At 33.5% G+C, this 17,774-nt stretch overlaps 1 protein-coding gene across 1 annotated transcript in view; it reads left to right on the forward strand.

The window, feature by feature from the left end:
- Nucleotides 1–16,749: 16,749 nt before the first annotated feature.
- LOTGIDRAFT_162609 (hypothetical protein) overlaps nt 16,750–17,774 on the forward strand; it is a gene marked incomplete at both ends in the record, with an annotated part of 3,433 nt that continues 2,408 nt past the window's right edge. Inside the window, one exon of the mRNA XM_009058624.1 lies at nt 16,750–17,635. Within this exon, the coding sequence (XP_009056872.1) occupies nt 16,750–17,635 (886 nt within the window). The remainder of the gene's footprint in view (nt 17,636–17,774) is intronic.

Below are 17,774 nucleotides of genomic sequence, written 5' to 3' on the forward strand. Positions count from 1 at the left end.
ATGTTGGGAGCACAAAAGATACCCTTTTTACTGCTCTCGACTTTATTGAAAATTATGAAAAAGAAAAGATTCATTCATATGCTTCTGGTGAAGGAAATTTTCCTATGAGTATATGGATAAAAATTCTGTGGAATTGGCATTTCCAAATATATTATCTGCAATGAATGCAGAAAAATGGAAAACTTTATGACAAAGAAGGTATTGTATTTAATGAAAATTGGCAAAATGAAAATAAATTTATGTTATAGGGTGGCCTGGGGTAGTTTAAATAACCAGACAGGGTTCTTTTATGGTTGTATTATAGGTGAAAACAGAAATCAAAAACCCTGCAATACACAAATATAACAATTATATACAATTATAAAATATAACAAATACAAATAAAATACAAATCTTTACAATAAACGAAATTGCCAACTGTATATAATACAAAACCTAATGCATTAATATTTGAAATAAATAATTATGCAAAGTGATATACATTTATAATACATAGGTTGTAAATAACTCTTACCCGAAGTGGGGTTTAAAGATGAATATAATTATAACTCCTTATTACTACCACACAACATATTCCTGAAACAGGACATTAATTTTATACTTAAACTTAAACTTATAAAACACTTTAACATACCTCTAAACTATATCCAATAGAATCCAGATTACCATATGAAATTCAAACTCATCAATTTGGTGAAAGTGCAAACTGACTTGACTATACAAAAGCTAGGTAACTAATGACTCTGTATCCAGGTATCCCAATATCCCAAAAGAATGTAACAACAAGGTGATGAAAGATCACTGAACAGAGTTTATAGAATTAAACTCAAGAAGAAATAAGAAGAGTAAGAGAGAAAATAGAAAGTGAGAACAAATTAGGAGATTAGTAATAAGTTTTTGCTGTAAAGATAAATCATTCATTAAGATTAAAGCCACATTCTCTCATACTATAACATACTCCCTCCCCAAATTAAAATGTTGTCCCTAACACTTTAACTGGCAGCATTGATCTTATGATCTCAGCACGTTGATGCCAGGTTAAGGTGGGTGTAGTTTGCGTTGAAAATACATACCTACCATCTGTCATCCATACTGGTTCTTAACGTTTGTCGAACTGGTCGCTGAGTATCCTCTGGTGTCTTACTTGAAGATAATGGTTCAGGTACAGGTGTCTGGCCTAGTTTCTTCACCTTGTTGAACAACTATGGTACTTTCAACCCTGTCTCTATTATCTTCTCTTCCAGATGTAGCTCTAGTAGTGTCGACTGAATACATACAACTAGTATCCTCCAGTATATAATCTGGTTCTGACTCCTCCTCACTCAGATCAGTTGACTCTGACAATCTGAAGTTGATTTTCCTCTGGGTTTCCTGGTAACAATATCAGGTATTGGTGCCAATGTGGTTGCTGCTGGTATACTGCCTATTGGTAACAAATGATTCCTATGTAGAGTTTTCTTACGGCCATCACAGTTTTCAACTACATAAACAGGTATTTCTGGATCTGGTCTTGATAAAACTGTGTACGGTGTATCCTCCCATTTGTCTGCAATTTTGTGTCTTCCATCAAAAGTACTGTATCTCCAATTTCCAGATGGTTACTCCTCGCTCGCAAGTTATACTTAACCTTTTTATTCTGATGTGATCTACTTACCTCTGCTGCAGGTTTCTCATATGCATATCTAAATTTCTCCTTCAGATTCTTCATGTGTGTGTTATAATTTCTACTTTCTTCTTGATTCACCAATCCAAGTAAAACATCAATAGTTAAAGTAGGTTTTCTGCCAAACATTAAATGAAAAGGTGAAAATCCAGTTGAAGTATGTTCAATGCAGTTGTACGAATGCACAAGTGGTGGAACAAAAGTCTTCCAATCATCTTTCTTCTCAGGATCTAATGTACCAAGCATGTTCAAGAGAGGGCGATTAAACCTTTCACACTGGCCATTACCCTGAGGGTGATATGGCGTTGTTCTCAATTTGTCCATACCTGTGAGAGCACACAATTCCTTAATCACATTACCTTCAAACTGGGCTCCTTGGTCACTGTGGATTCTTTTAGGGATGCCATAATGAACAATGAAATGATCAAAAATACTGTTAGCTGTTGTTCTTGCTGTAGTGTTTCTCACTGGAATTGCCTGTGCATACCTCGTAAAATGGTCTGTTATAACTAAGATGTTAATATATCCTCCGTTACTCTCTTCTACACAAACATAATCCATGCATACAAGTTACAGTGGAGAGTGTGTAGAAATGTTCACTAATGAACATGCAGATGGTATAAACTTCCTCCTGATGGATCTTGGACAATTTAGTACATAGTTCTCAACATCCTTACTCATCCTTGGCCAATAAAACCTATTTCTCAACAGACCTAGTACACGATCTCTACCAGGGTGACCCATGTCATCATGAGTTCCCTTCAGTGCTTGAGTCCTATAAGTTGTTGGGAGTACAAGTTGTAACAACTCTGCTTCACCTACAATGACTTTTCTGTAAAGTATTCCAGATTTTAAAACAAATCTTTCATACTCTTTAACTAATAATGCTTCTTCATTTGAAATATTTCTTCTCTTAGGCTGTCTTTTATAATCTAAATCTAATATTACGTTTCTCAACATAGGATCTTCAAACTGTTTTGATCTCCACTCATTATTCCTTACCATAGGATAATAGGCCTCAACTACATGCTCGCGACATGCTAACAGTGGATAAAAAACCTTCTTCAATGGTTACATTTTGAATAGCACGAATATCCTCCTTAACTTCCTTAACTGAAGATGTATCCTTTTCTGGCAAACGACTAAGAGCATCTGCGTCAACATTCTTTTTACCTGATCTATACTTAATAGAGAAATTATAATCTGCTAAACTAGCTAGCCATCGATGCCCTGTAGCATCCAACTTAGCTGTGGTCAAAATATAAGTCAAAGGGTTATTATCTGTAAATATAGTGAAATAGTTGTTTAGAAGGTACTGATGAAATTTTTCTGTCACTGCCCATTTCAAAGCTAAAAATTCAAGTTTGTGGGTTGGATAATTTCTTTCTGACTTTGTTAGAGATCTGCTGGCATATGAAATCACTCTTTCTTCTCCATCCTGTTCCTGATATAAAACAGCACCTAAGCCGTTACCACCTGCATCTTTATGTAAAATAAAAAGGTTTGTTGAAGTCAGCGTATGCTAACACTGGAGGTTCAACCAATGAATGTTTTAAACGTTCAAATGCATCCTCCTGGCGCTGTGTCCAGTTCCACTCAGTTGATTCTTTAACCTTTAACCTTCTTCCCCCCTTCCGAGAAATTGGTCCTCTAATGCCAACTAACATGTCATTCAGATGTTTCTATATCTTAGAGAAATCCTTTATAAATCTGCGATAGTAACCTACAAAGCCAAGAAAACGTCTCAATTCATCAACATTAGTTGGTTGACTCCAGTTCAAAACTTTAGAAACCTTATCAGGATCTGTCGTAACACCGTCAGAGGTCACAATGTGTCCGAGATATTTTACCTTCTTCTGGAAAAACTTACATTTTTTTGGGAGATAACTTCAAACCATGATTTTTGAATCGTTTAAATACCTTACTCATTCTATCAATATGCTCCTCATAGGTACGACTGAAAATAATTAAATCATCTATAAAAATAGTACAAATATGTAAGTTTAAATCACCCAAACAATCTTCCATTAGGCGCTGATAAGTTGCAGGTGCGTTTGTAAGACCAAAAGGCATTCTGTTGCACTTAAAAAATCCCAAGGGACCAACAGTAAAAGCTGTTTTAGGTTTATCTTCCTCCCTAATATTTAACTGGTGATACCCAGACTTCATATGTAAAACAGAAAAATACCATGACCCTGAAAGATGATCTAAGATCTCTTAAATCCTTGGCAAAGCATAAGCATCCTTAATAGTTTTTTTTATATAACATGCGGTAGTCAACACACATGCGAATAGAGTTATCCTTTTTCCTACATATTACAATTGCAGAGGCCTATGGACTATGACTTTTCCTAATAATGTTGGCTTCCAAAAGATCTTGTAAATGACGCTTCACCTCATCATACATTGATGGTGGTATACGTCTATGTGGTTGTTTAAAAGGTATGTCGTCAGTCAAAACAATATTATGTTCTACCAGTTTGTCGCAACCTATATCAATATCATGAGTAGCAAAAACACATTCCCAACTGTTTAAGAAAGATTTAAGATGTTTCAATTGATCTGATGTAGAAAAATCAATCTTATTAATAAAACAATCTTTGTTACTGTCATCAGAAGGTGATGACTCAACTAAACTACTACTGATTGTTGATAGTTCTCTTACAACTTCCACATATATAATAAATAAATTTATGTTATAGGGTGGCCTGGGGTAGTTTAAATAACCAGATAGGGTTCTTTTATGTTTTTATTATAGGTGAAAACAGAAATCAAAAACCCTGCAATACACTAATATAACAATTATATACAATTATAAAATATAACAAATACAAATAAAATACAAATCTTTACAATAAACGAAATTGCCAACTGTATATAATACAAAACCTAATGCATTAATATTTGAAATAAATAATTATGCAAAGTGATATACATTTATAATACATAGGTTGTAAATAACTCTTACCCGAAGTGGGGTTTAAAGATGAATATAATTATAACTCCTTATTACTACCACACAACATATCCCTGAAACAGGACATTAATTTTATACTTAAACTTAAACTTATAAAACACTTAAACATACCTCTAAACTATATCCAATAGAATCCAGATTACCATATGAAATTCAAACTCATCAATTTGGTGAAAGTGCAAACTGACTTGACTATACAAAAGCTAGGTAACTAATGACTCTGTATTCAGGTATCCCAATATCCCAAAAGAATGTAACAACAAGGTGATGAAAGATCACTGAACAGAGTTTATAGAATTAAACTCAAGAAGAAATAAGAAGAGTAAGAGAGAAAATAGAAAGTGAGAACAAATTAGGAGATTAGTAATAAGTTTTTGCTGTAAAGATAAATCATTCATTAAGATTAAAGTCACATTCTCTCATACTATAACATTTAGTGAAACCACTGAATTGATTTCTTCAAAAAATGAAGACAGTGAAAATGAAGAATCAATAATTGAAAAAATAATAAACAATCTAATGATGGTTGAAGTGAAGATGAAAACGAAAATGTTGGGAGCACAAAAGATACCCTTTTTACTGCTCTTGACTTTATTGAAAATAATGAAAAAGAAAAGATTCATTCATATGCTCCTGGTGAATGAAATTTTCCTATGAGTATATGGATAAAAATTCTGAGGAATTGGCATTTCCAAATATATTATCTGCAATGAATGCAGAAATTGAATCTGAAAGTACCTAGGAAAACAAGCACCAGGTACACAATAAGTAAATAAAGATGATGAACGTGAAGAAAATATTCAGATTTGAAATTTGAAAAAGAAAAATGACCCATTTAACTTTGAATATTGTAACGATATCTGTTTAACTGTATTTACTTGTTATCTCCCTTTAATGTACCTCGCATGCGCACTGTAAAAAGGAAGTTCTCAGTATGTCTCTCTCTAATAAATAACGTTGTTAAAACTCTCTAGTCTTCTCTAGCTCACCAACCTAACTTACAAGACAACAACGTTACATGGTGTCAGAAGCGTGTCAAGACTAACCCAAGGACTCTGTCTACAATAGATTTTACTGATTAAAACCTTTGGCTAGCTTAAAATCATCAAAATTCTGTTGAAGGTGGGTGAATCTATGACGTCACACACATTCCTTTCTTCGCGCTGAAGTTAAAGGTCATCTCACACCACATCGAACAATCTCAACTAAGATGGACAATCAAGTTCAACAAGCCCCTCAGGGACAAGTACAAATACCTGTACCTATGATCATTCCTTTTCCACCTCAACTTAATTTGAAGGGAAACATTGCTACAAACTGGAAACTGTTCAAACGTGTGTGGGAACAGTATGAAATAGCCAGTCTCTTGATTAATCGTGATATGAGGCAGAGGACTGCAACACTTCTTACGTGTTTGGGACCTGATGCTCTTGCGATTTATGATGGTCTTACTTTTGCGAATCCTGCTGATCGTGAAGATATTGATCAAATTATGCAGAAGTTTGAAAGATTTTGTTTGGGTCAAACCAATGAAACTTATGAACGCTATCTTTTCAATAAGCGAGATCAAGGTGAAACTGAAACTGTTGATGCTTATGTCGCAGCACTTAGAACTCTGACTAGAACCTGTAACTATGGTGTTCTAGAAAATAGTCTAATTCGTGATAGGATTGTGATTGGAATCCGAAACAACACGACTCGCAAGAAACTGTTGCAAGATCATAGACTTACTCTACAATCAGCTATTGATATTTGCAGAGCCAGTGAAATTACAGCTAATCAACTGAAATCTATGACACAAGAAGAAGTTTCATTCATTAAGTCAACTAAGCCTGCCAGATATGTCAAGAAATCTTCAAAGCCTGCTGAAAATAGGAAAACTCCTACATCTCATAAGTCTTCTAAAGGCTTTACATCTACTTCTCCTCAAGAATGTAAATTTTGTACTCATAAACATATTTTACAGAAGAATCCTGCCTGGAAACAGATATGTAATCTTTGTGGTGGCAAAAACCATTTTCGTGCAAAATGTCCTTCGACATTAAAAGAAAAATCTGTTACATCTAAGATTTATTCTTTAAACTCTGACTCAAGTGATGAAAATTTGCTTGCCCTAGACTATATTAACTCTGTTAATGATTTACCAACAAAGAAACTGAAAGCTATTATGGCTATTGGTAATAGTAAGGTAGAATTTCTGTTAGATTGTGGTTCAACTGTGAATGTACTCTCTAGAAAGATTTACTCTGAAATCTTTAAACCTGAAAACTTGGAGAAATCTAACACTACTCTTGTGATGTTTAACAAGTCTACACTCAAGCCAATTGGAAAATGCCACATCAAAGTAAAGAATCCTGTAAACTCTAAAGATTATCAACTTGAATTCTTGATAGTGGATGAAGCTCTTCAACCAATTCTAGGCTCTAGGTCTATACAGGAAATGGGACTCATTACTGTAAACTCTGAACTCATCTCTTAAGATTTGACTGAACCTAATCTGAACTCTATGTCAACCCATGTTGATAATTCTAGTATATCTCTAGAATCTGTGTTATCTAAATACCAAGATGTCTTCAAAGGTGAAGGAAAATTTAAAGGCCAACTCAACTTGAAGATTGACAAGTCTATTACTTCTGTGCAACTTCCTACTAGAAAAATTGCCTTTAGCTATCAAAGATGAAGTGAAATTGACTTACAACTTACTGATCTTGATGTTCTTACTCCAGTTTCAACTCCTACAGATTGGATATCTAGCATGGTGGTCATAACCAAACCTTCTGGTAAACTAAGACTATGTATAGATCCAAAACCTTTGAATAAAGCTCTTCGTCGAAACCATTATTCAACTCCTACTATAGAAGATCTCTTACCTGATCTATCTAAAGCTCGTGTATTCTCAGTCTTAGATGCTAAGAATGGATTTTGGCACTGAATTGTCAGAAGAAAGCAGTTACCTCACTACTTTTGGTACACCTTGGGGTCACTTTAGATGGAAACGTATGCCCTTTGGTATCTCTCCAGCCCCTGAAAAATTCCAAAGACAAATGGATATAGCTCTAGAAGGTCTATCTGGAGTTAAAGCTATTCATGATGATATAATTGTTTATGGTGTTGGTGATACTGACTCTGCTGCTATTCTTGATCATGACAAGAAATTCACATCTTTAATGAATCGTTGTAGAGAACGACAAATCAAACTAAATCGTGATAAACTCAAGTTTCGAGTTACCGAAGTCTCCTATATGAGTCATCTGATATCATCCAGTGGTTAAAAGTTGATCCTGAGAAAATCAGAGCAATTATGGAAATGCAAACACCTGAAGATAAATCAGCTGTTCAATGACTACTCGGTATGGTCAACTATGTACAAAAGTTAGCTCCATGTGTATCTGAAATCACTGCTCCTCTACGTGATTTGATAAAAAACACTTGTCATTTCTACTGGGATTCTCAAGTTCATGGTGAAGATTCTCTCTAATGCTCCACTTCTTCAATACTTCGATACTAATAAGTCTACTGTTCTACAATGTGATGCATCTGAAGTGAACTATGCTCAGAGAGAGAAAGAACTCCTTGCTGTTGTGTTTGGAACTGAACGTTTTGAAACTTATCTCTATGGTAGAAAAGTGTTAGAATCTGATCATAGCCCTCTTGAAACAATTTATAAGAAAAGTCTCCATTCTTCTCCTAAACGTTTGCAACGTATGTTATTACGCCTTCAAAGATTTGATTATGATATCAAATACAAGGATCACAAATGTTCATAGCAGATACTCTTAGTCGTGCATTTTTACCTAGTACTAATCATGATATTGATAATACTGAAACTGTCTATTATTTAAGTGATAGGTCTAATTTTGAAACTGAGTTAGAATCTATTAATGCTATGCAATATTTATGTGTTGGTGATGTAACTTTTAACAAAATTCTAGATGCTACTAATTCTGATATTGATATGAAAAATTTAAAGTCTATTATACTTAATGGCTTTCCAGCAAAGAAAAGTGCTTTGCCTTTGTCTATTCAAACTTATTTTACTTTTCGTGAGGAACTTTGTGTTCAAAAAGGTAATATTTAAAGGTGAACGTGTAATCATACCTTTATCTTTACGTGATTATATGCTTTCTAGAATACATTCTAGTCATATTGGTGTCCAAGGTTGTTTGCATAAAGCTCGTGAAAGCGTTTACTAGCCCAATATGAATAGAGATGTTGAAATATTTGTAAGCAAATGTGAAATTTGTAATACATTTCAACCAGAGCAACAAAAAGAACCAATGATATCTCATAGTATCCCTACTAGGCCATGGGAAACTGTTGGTACTGATTTGTTTCAATTTAATGATAAGGCTTATTTAATGACTGTTGATTATTATTCTAATTTCTTTGTAGTGGATTACCTTCGAGATAAAACTTCAGCCACGGTAATTCCTAAACTTAAAGCAAACTTTGCTCGTCATGGAATACCTACTGAAGTTATGTCTGATTTTAATAGTCATGATTTTGAAATTTTTGCTAGTGAATATGATTTTGATCATGTTATGAGCTCTCTTAATTATCCTAAATCTAAAGTTGAAAATGCAATCAAAATTGCAAAACGCATTATGAGAAAAGCATATGAGGATATAGCTGATGTTTATCTTGCATTATTGGATTATCGTAATACACCTACTGAAGGATTAGAAAGCTCTCCAGCTCAAAGATTATTTAGTCGTAGAACTAGAACACGTTTGCCCACATCTTCTAAAATGTTAAAACCTGCATGTATTAATAATGTTAATCATAAACTAGAAAAAATGGAAACATCTACGATCTTCTAATGAAACATTTAATCCTAATTCTTCTGAAAACACTCCTTATTTCAAGCCAATTGATATTCTGAATAATCCTCCTGTAAATGTTGATACACAACCTCAAAATACTAATGTTGATGTAAACAATGAACCTGATATTGTTAATGATAATTTTGACAATGCTCCTTATGAAATACCTATTCCAGATGTAATTGTGTCTAAACATATTAGTAAGAAAAAGCATAAATGTTCTACTGCTAGAAATACATCTTATGTTCAAACTCGTAGTGGTAGAATTAGTCGCAAACCCTTATACTTGAAAGATTATGTTACTTAAAAAAAAATATCTAGTATGTTTAACATTTGTATATCTGAAAAGTGCTTGCTATATTATGTAGTAGTAAATTTAGGTAATGCCAATTAGCAAAAACACAAGACAATATTATGGAATATAACACACTTCTTCAATAAGGTTGTGCTCCTCGCTTCTATATGTCGTTCAAATCTTATAATGCCAATTAGGTATATTTGAAAGTTCATTTAGCACAGTTATTTATTAATATTATATTTTGTCTTTAGTCTTTAAGGTTAAAAGTTTATTTCTTTTATGTGAAAACGGGGATGCAACAATATCTGTTTAACTGTATTTACTTGTTATCCCCCCTTAATATACCTCGCATGCGGACTGTAAAAAGGAAGTTCTCAGTAAGTCTCTCTCTCATAAATAACGTTGTTAAAACGCTCTAGTCTTCTCTAGCTCACCAACCTAACTTACAAGACAACAACGTTACAAATATGATATAGGCTCTGACCTTGGAACACCTAAAACTGATAAAGATAATGAATTAACTTTATATGAAATGCCTGAAATCTCCAGTTGATGAGCTCTTTAAATGAAAAGCAAGTCAGATTTGTTTATGATACCATAAATATAACTAGAACCACTCGTGGTACTGAGTGGGACTTTGCTCATGTGCCAATTTGCTAAAAATCAACGTTCTAAGTCGTTTAGGTCACGTTCTAAAGCAGTCAAAATTTTTGAAAATTTCTTTTTTTTTGAAGGTTGTGTACATCACTGGAAAGAGCACGATGAGCACATTCAGAATCCACAAAGTTAATTAGGTCTAGAGCTAGAGCAGTCCAAATTTGCGAATTTGGCTGATTTTGGAAAGATATAAAACCGGAAGTAGAGGTTAAATATGAAAGCATTATTTGATAGCCAAGGTCAATGACCTTTGACCCAATAAAGGTCAAGGTCATCAAAGGTCAAGGTCAAAATTTGAAAATATTGAGTTTCCAAAACCTGTTCCTTTTTTTGATTTAATGAAACTGAATCAACTCAACTTCTAAGACAAAGTGGCTCAAAGGTACAAATGTATTTTGTGCGAGACAAGCCCCTGACCAAAAATGACAATAATGAGTAATTTAACCTGGATGTACCAGGCCCACCTCTTTTTTTTGGCATATGGTAACTTATATTCTAAATGTTATCTTGTGTTCCAAACTTCAAGCTTCTGCATCATACAGGTCAAAAGATATAAGTCAACAAAAGTCAAAATCAAAAATTGAACATTTGGAACTGTAAAGCTGTAAAAACTGAGCTATTAACACAAACTGGCCAAAAGGACGAGGTAATTGTGTGTACAGGCCCTTTTTGAACAAATGTATCCTATGCAAGTTATGCCCCTGCCCCAATATGTAAACAATTAGTAATTCAAGCCAAATGTGCCACGCTCACCTCAACTTTTTTGTCATTGGTGAATTCATATTAAAATGTCTAGTGTTGTGTTTTAAATTTCTAGGTTCTACATCAAATAGGTCATAAGATATACATACACCAAGCTCAAAGAGACACATATATTGTGAGAAAAATCACGAATTTCAGTTTTGCTTTAAAAACGATTGTGATGTATCACTGGAAAGAGTATGAAAAGCACATTAAAATCCGAAAAAATTAACCCTCTAGGTTAATCAGGTCAGGTGCTACAGCAGTCTAAAGTTGCATTTAGGCATTTTCGGACAGATATAAAACTGGAAGTACAAGTCGGAGGTCTAATGTGAAAGTATCAACTGATAGACAAGGTTAATGACCTTTGACCTAATAAAGGTCTAGGTTCTACATCAAATAGGTCATAAGATATACATACACCAAGCTCAAAGAGACACATATATTGTGAGAAAAATCACGAATTTCAGTTTTGCTTTAAAAACGATTGTGATGTATCACTGGAAAGAGTATGAAAAGCACATTAAAATCCGAAAAAATTAACCCTCTAGGTTAATCAGGTCAGGTGCTACAGCAGTCTAAAGTTGCATTTAGGCATTTTCGGACAGATATAAAACTGGAAGTACAAGTCGGAGGTCAAATGTGAAAGTATCAACTGATAGACAAGGTTAATGACCTTTGACCTAATAAAGGTCAAGATCATCAAAGGTCAAGGTCACGAAAATATGAAACCTTCAAACTTTCAAAAATTTCAACAGGAAATTGCAAAAAAGCAAAGACGAAAATCAAAACTCGGGCTTCTAGAGGCTTCTTGTTTTTTTGTGTTCTTTCATTTGACACCCAAATCATCTAAATCGGATAAGCCGTTATCTCTGAAGAGATTTTGACGCATTTCATGAAAATCAAAATGGCGGCCAAAGTGTCACTTCCGGAATGCATTTTATTTTAAAATCGGCTGTAGAATAACGTTGGCTACCCTTGAGCAAAATTTTGTTGACATTTATGCAACACCGAAAGTCATTCAACCGGAAGTTAAAATCGATTTCCCGTTTAAACCGGAAGTGAAGTAAAAAGAATTACTGTGCCTTTTTGTTAACATTCTTGACCTGTCTTTGCATAAAAAAATTCAGGTTAATCCGACAATAAACAAAAAAGGTTTTTTTTTTCATTAAAAATTGCAAAATTCGGCCGAAAAAAGTGTGCAACAAATTTCGATTTTTTTTTCGAATCATATCAGATATTACATGTAGATTCCATATATGAAATTCTGAAGAAAATCGATCCGAAAATGTGACCTGAGCCATTTTCTATTTTTTGCACATTTGGAAATGTTCCAATTTATATTTAATAACACTATAGATGTAGAAATGTTGCAGCAACTACTACATTCTAAGCACAGGAAGGTGTGTAAAAATCGAAAAAAAAAAAAAGAATTGACATTTTGATAACTAACTGGGACTTTGCAAAAGCTAAGTCCCACAATAAAAACCTCAGAAAACCAACTATTTAGATTTCTGAGTGGTGGGACTGGAGTTGGTAAAAGTTTTGTAACTATGCCAATTTATCAAAGCTTGAGGTTTTATTCCTCAAAAGCTGGTAATGATTACCAAACTTTACAATATTTGATGGTTATATATTTGAAGATTTGAATGAAAATTATGATCCCTTGAAAGATAATTTTGAAATGTTTGAATTAACAGAAATAATGAGGCAAAAGAACAGTAAATTGTTCGTTGAACGTTTGAATAGATTAAGAGAATACAATTAGGAAAATGAATTAGAAAAAGACATGTAAATTTTAAAAAATTTTATAGATAAAAATGAATATCCTTATGATGTGCAACATCTTTTTATTAGCAATTTAAAGATGAAAAAATTTAATGCCAGTATATTTGAGAAAATTACTGGTGAAAAATATGTAATAAGAGCCAAAGATAGTGTTGTTTGCTCTAAAGCCAAAGCTGTTGAAAAGGCTTTATTACAAAATATACCAGATGCATACATGTGTAATCTACCGATGTTGTAGGGTTTCTACTGCTTTTGCATGTTGTCTACCGCTCTACCGACGGGATACCCAATTCTACCGATTTTTTATTTTTTTCATGACCAAATTTTTACGGGACCTACCATTTTCAATGTCCAAATTCTCTACTCTAAATCTACAAAATATCTGTCATTACTTGTATCTTGATTGTCGGTAACAATAAATTTATCATTTCCTAATTAATTAATCCCCCAATTAAGATGGTAATTTAATCTATTTTCTTAATGTATTTTAAGCCCTCTTGACACACTTTTTATAAATACATCGGGTAGATACTACTTTTGCTTTTACAATAAATTTTACGGTAGCCCTACTTTTATTTAAAAACGAAACCTTCATAGTATTTTATACTGTAAATCTGCGAGGTCTATAATAGGCCTATATAACAAAGACGTCGTTTCAGAAATCTTTTTTATTATCGGTAGATTATCATACGCGACTGGATGTCTAATTCTTATGTAAATTCAAAATTCGTTTCATAAAATCGTTTTGTAATTTTACTGTAACCTGTTAACATTCATTTATTGCCTGCTTTAATGGGCTTACTTATTAAAAGCCTTTGCATATCTGAAGAATGTTAAAATAGAAGCGGTAAATTCAGTTCAATACTTCTGGAGAGTGTTGCAGGAAAATTATTTAATGATCGGAATGGAGGTATTTTAGATTTCATGAATAACACCATTGGAAAAAGTAACATTGCTAGTACATAATATTATTTACTAAATATTTCTTTCAGAACATACTGAGTTTTAATATGGCATTACATGTAGGCCTACCGGTACCATTTAATTTAGAGGGCTGGGATCATGCTTGCTTTCTTGTTTTCATTTCACATCATTTAACCGTGACATTATTTTTGATTCAATCATTACCAAAGAATGACAATATTAAATTTTTTTGGGCCCCTATTTCTAAAGTTATTTTGTCTGAGTAGGCCTATCCCTATTATAGATTTATTAATTTTATAAATTAATTAATTTACAAGGCTTAAGGCTTTTTAAAAAAAAAACCCAATCAATTTGGATTTTCAAAATCATGAATTTACGCGCTTTGGAAAAATCTCCCGACTTTTCATCAAATATCCAGATTTTTCAAGGCAAATATCCAGATTTCTTGACCTGTACACATGTATGCAGATGATTGGAGAAAAACAATGCAGCGACATACCCAATTATCTTCAGTTGTTGGTATGAAATGTGAACTGTGTATTAATGTAAGAACTGAAGATGGATTAACAAATGGTGCTGACTGCACCATAAAATTAATTGAAACTGATAAATCAGGATTGGCTACTCGAACTATTGTTTGGGTCAGTAGTATATGTCTTTTCGGATATGACGCATTTCACTTCTGTGCATGCGCAGCTTTTTCAATGCATCATATCCGAAAAGACACAACTGTTAAAATGTATTATAACAGACTCCCCAAACTGTTAAAAATGTATTATAACAGACTCCCCAAACTGTATTATAACAGACTCCATATAAATTACCCAAACCACAGACAAGAATCACTATAATAATACAGTATAAAATAACCGCATTAAAAATGTCTTTAATTTTAAAACACGAACAAAATACATTCGAAGGAGATGGTTTCTTCTCTGTGCTAACATCTCTCATCCCCAAAGTGGCCAATTTTGTCTCAAACAACAAATTTCCTCCTTGTATTAAATCTTTCGTATTAAAAATATATGTTGAACAAATATGTCTTTAATAAATGTCCATCCTCCTAAAACGTATTTCGGTGCAGGAGACATTCAAAAGTCATTGGGTTCTCTTCCTGGATTCCCATGGGCAAAATATCCCGGAGAAAAACATCTCCCAGGGCACAATTATACAGGTCCAGGCACTAGGTTAGATCTGCGTTTAGACGAAAATGATAATCCCAAACCAGGGGAAGAACCCGTTAATAGAGTTGACGCAGCAGCGCTCAAACACGACATACTGTACAGAAACAAAGACGTAACATTCAGACACCAAGCAGACAAACAAATGATAGACGAACTCGAAAATATTCCAAATCCCACTTTCAAAGAGAAATTACAAAGGGCTCTTATCATTAAACTCTTGAAGGCAAAATTGAAATTGGGTATGGGCATAGCAGATTCACAAAGAATTTCGAAAAAACAAACATTACCTCAAAGTCAAAGTTTTTGATAAAGATGAAATTTGGTCAGCCGATTTAATCAACATGCCAGTCGAGAGAGGGTACAAGTATTGTTTGACGGTGGTCGACATATACACGAGATACGCTTGTGTCTTTCCCTTGAAAAACAAATCGGGTCTGACTGTCAAACAAGCATTCGAAACCATAATGAAACAATCCGACAGACGACCCCTAAAGTTGTGGGTTGATAAAGGAAGCGAATTCTACAACAGAAATGTGAAATCTCTGGGGTTTGAAATTTACAGCACGCATAACGAAGGTAAATCCGTAGTGATAGAAAGATTCAACAGGACTCTTAAAAGCAAATTATTCAAGAAATTCACGGAATTGAAATCTCAAAAATGGCTTAAAATATTACCAGTTGTTGTCGACGAATACAATAAAAAATACATTCGTCTATAGGTGTGACGCCAACGCAAGCCTCTAATAACCCGAATATCATAAAGTCCGTCAACACTCGAAACAACTTTGAAAACGAGATTAGCAATTTGAATATTAAACCCAAATTCAAAGTTGGAGATCGAGTTCGTATTTTTAAATATAAATCATTGTTTCAGAAAGGTTACGTCGGCTATTGGACTAACGAGATATTCATCGTTGATAAAGTAAACAGTACAACACCTCCCACGTATGAATTGATCGATCAAGACAAAGAACAAATCATAGGAAGGTTTTATCAAAATGAACTTCAAAAAACTGACTTTTAAAAATGAATCTCGAAAATGAAGATTAAGATGAAAGGTTAAGAAATTTAGATGTCGACAAGCATTTACGCTCTCTTAAATTAAGATTTTTTAAATTTAAATGTAAATTTATCTTCAAAATATTATTGAATGTGTTTTATCAGAATGTTATACAAGTTTTTTCAAACACAAACTACGTATATATTTCGTCAATTGGGTCTTCAGCAATACTTTCCGCCTACTTCGAAAAACACCTAAAAAAATCAACTTAAAAAATGAATGCATTTCTCGATAAATACAGAAAAGACACGACCACAAACTTTCAACTTGTGAAATGGGCCAAGGAGTTGAACGTCTCGCCATTTTATTATTGCATGCGAGATGAAATTGATGAACTGAAATACAAGAAAGGTAAATTTTACGCCATCACAAACATTCACACGTCGGATCAAAAAGGAGTTCATCACTCTGCTCTACACAAAGATTCTTCGAATAACTTTTATTTCTTTGATTCTTTCGGTCTAGAACCGACAGAAGAGATAACGAAATTGACTAGCAAACCAATCAAATGTTCTACGTTTCAAATTCAAATGCCAGGACAAAAGCTGTGAGGACAGCTGTCGCTTTGGGTTTTATATCGGTTGAGTTTGGGAGAAAAGTTTGAAGAAATTATAATAAATTTAACTCAATAAAAATGGCAAACAAGTTTGGATTAGGGTCTTTACCTCTAGAATCTAAAAATCCCATGAGTTCTACAGCGTTTATAAACAAAGCGAAACCTTTTTTCGTGGATCAAATCGGAGACACCTTACAAGGGGATATCGATATGAACAATTTCAAAATAACTAATTTAAAGTTTCCAGGAAACGATAACGATGCCGTGAACAAGAAATATTTACTGGATCAAATAAACGCAATTCAAATAGATAAGGACCCTGTTGAAAATAGAATATATGACGTGAAAAGATTCATCAGACGAAATATTAAAAATCTTGTGGACGAACCCAAACTACAACAAGAGTTAACGAGTTTGAAACGTCTTATTCAAGTGGATAAAACAAGTCAGTTGCAAAATTTAATATCTAAATTAGAAGATAAGATTACGAAGGTAAAAATAGACGTCCAACGTTTAATAGATAACTCAAATGTAAACGAGGATAGATTGAAACGAAAACTAACCGCTTTGGAAAGAAAACTTGGCGAATTACTAGCAGAACTAGACAAGACCGCGGACAAAACCGAGGTACAAAATTCGATATCCAATTTGAACGAAAAGATCGCGAAGCAAAAATCAGATGTTCAAGATATAATTAACACACTTCCCATTGACAAAGATACGTTGAAACGACAATTGTCTGCTTTGGATACTAAAATCACGGACGAATTAGAAAAAGAAGTGGGTGTGATTAAAAACTTTCTTCAAAATAAATTTCGAGATGATATGAAAAATTATATTAAAGAACAGGTCAATCTTTTGGTATCTAGAATTCATGACGATTTTTTGAGACAAGAGAGAAAGTTGAGCAAATTAGAAGCTATTGTCACGGACAAATCGTATTATTTCAATTTACCATTCGAAAGTGACACTGTCTTCGATAGAAAAGACCAAATTTATAAATCAAACAAATACGGATTCAAAGCAGAAATAAAAGTGGGTTCTCTCGCATACGGAGAACCTAAAAACGTATTCGATATCGGCGAAACGCAAGAGTTTTCTTT

This window comes from Lottia gigantea, assembly GCF_000327385.1.
Source record: "Lottia gigantea unplaced genomic scaffold LOTGIsca_35, whole genome shotgun sequence".
NCBI lineage: Eukaryota > Metazoa > Mollusca > Gastropoda > Lottiidae > Lottia > Lottia gigantea.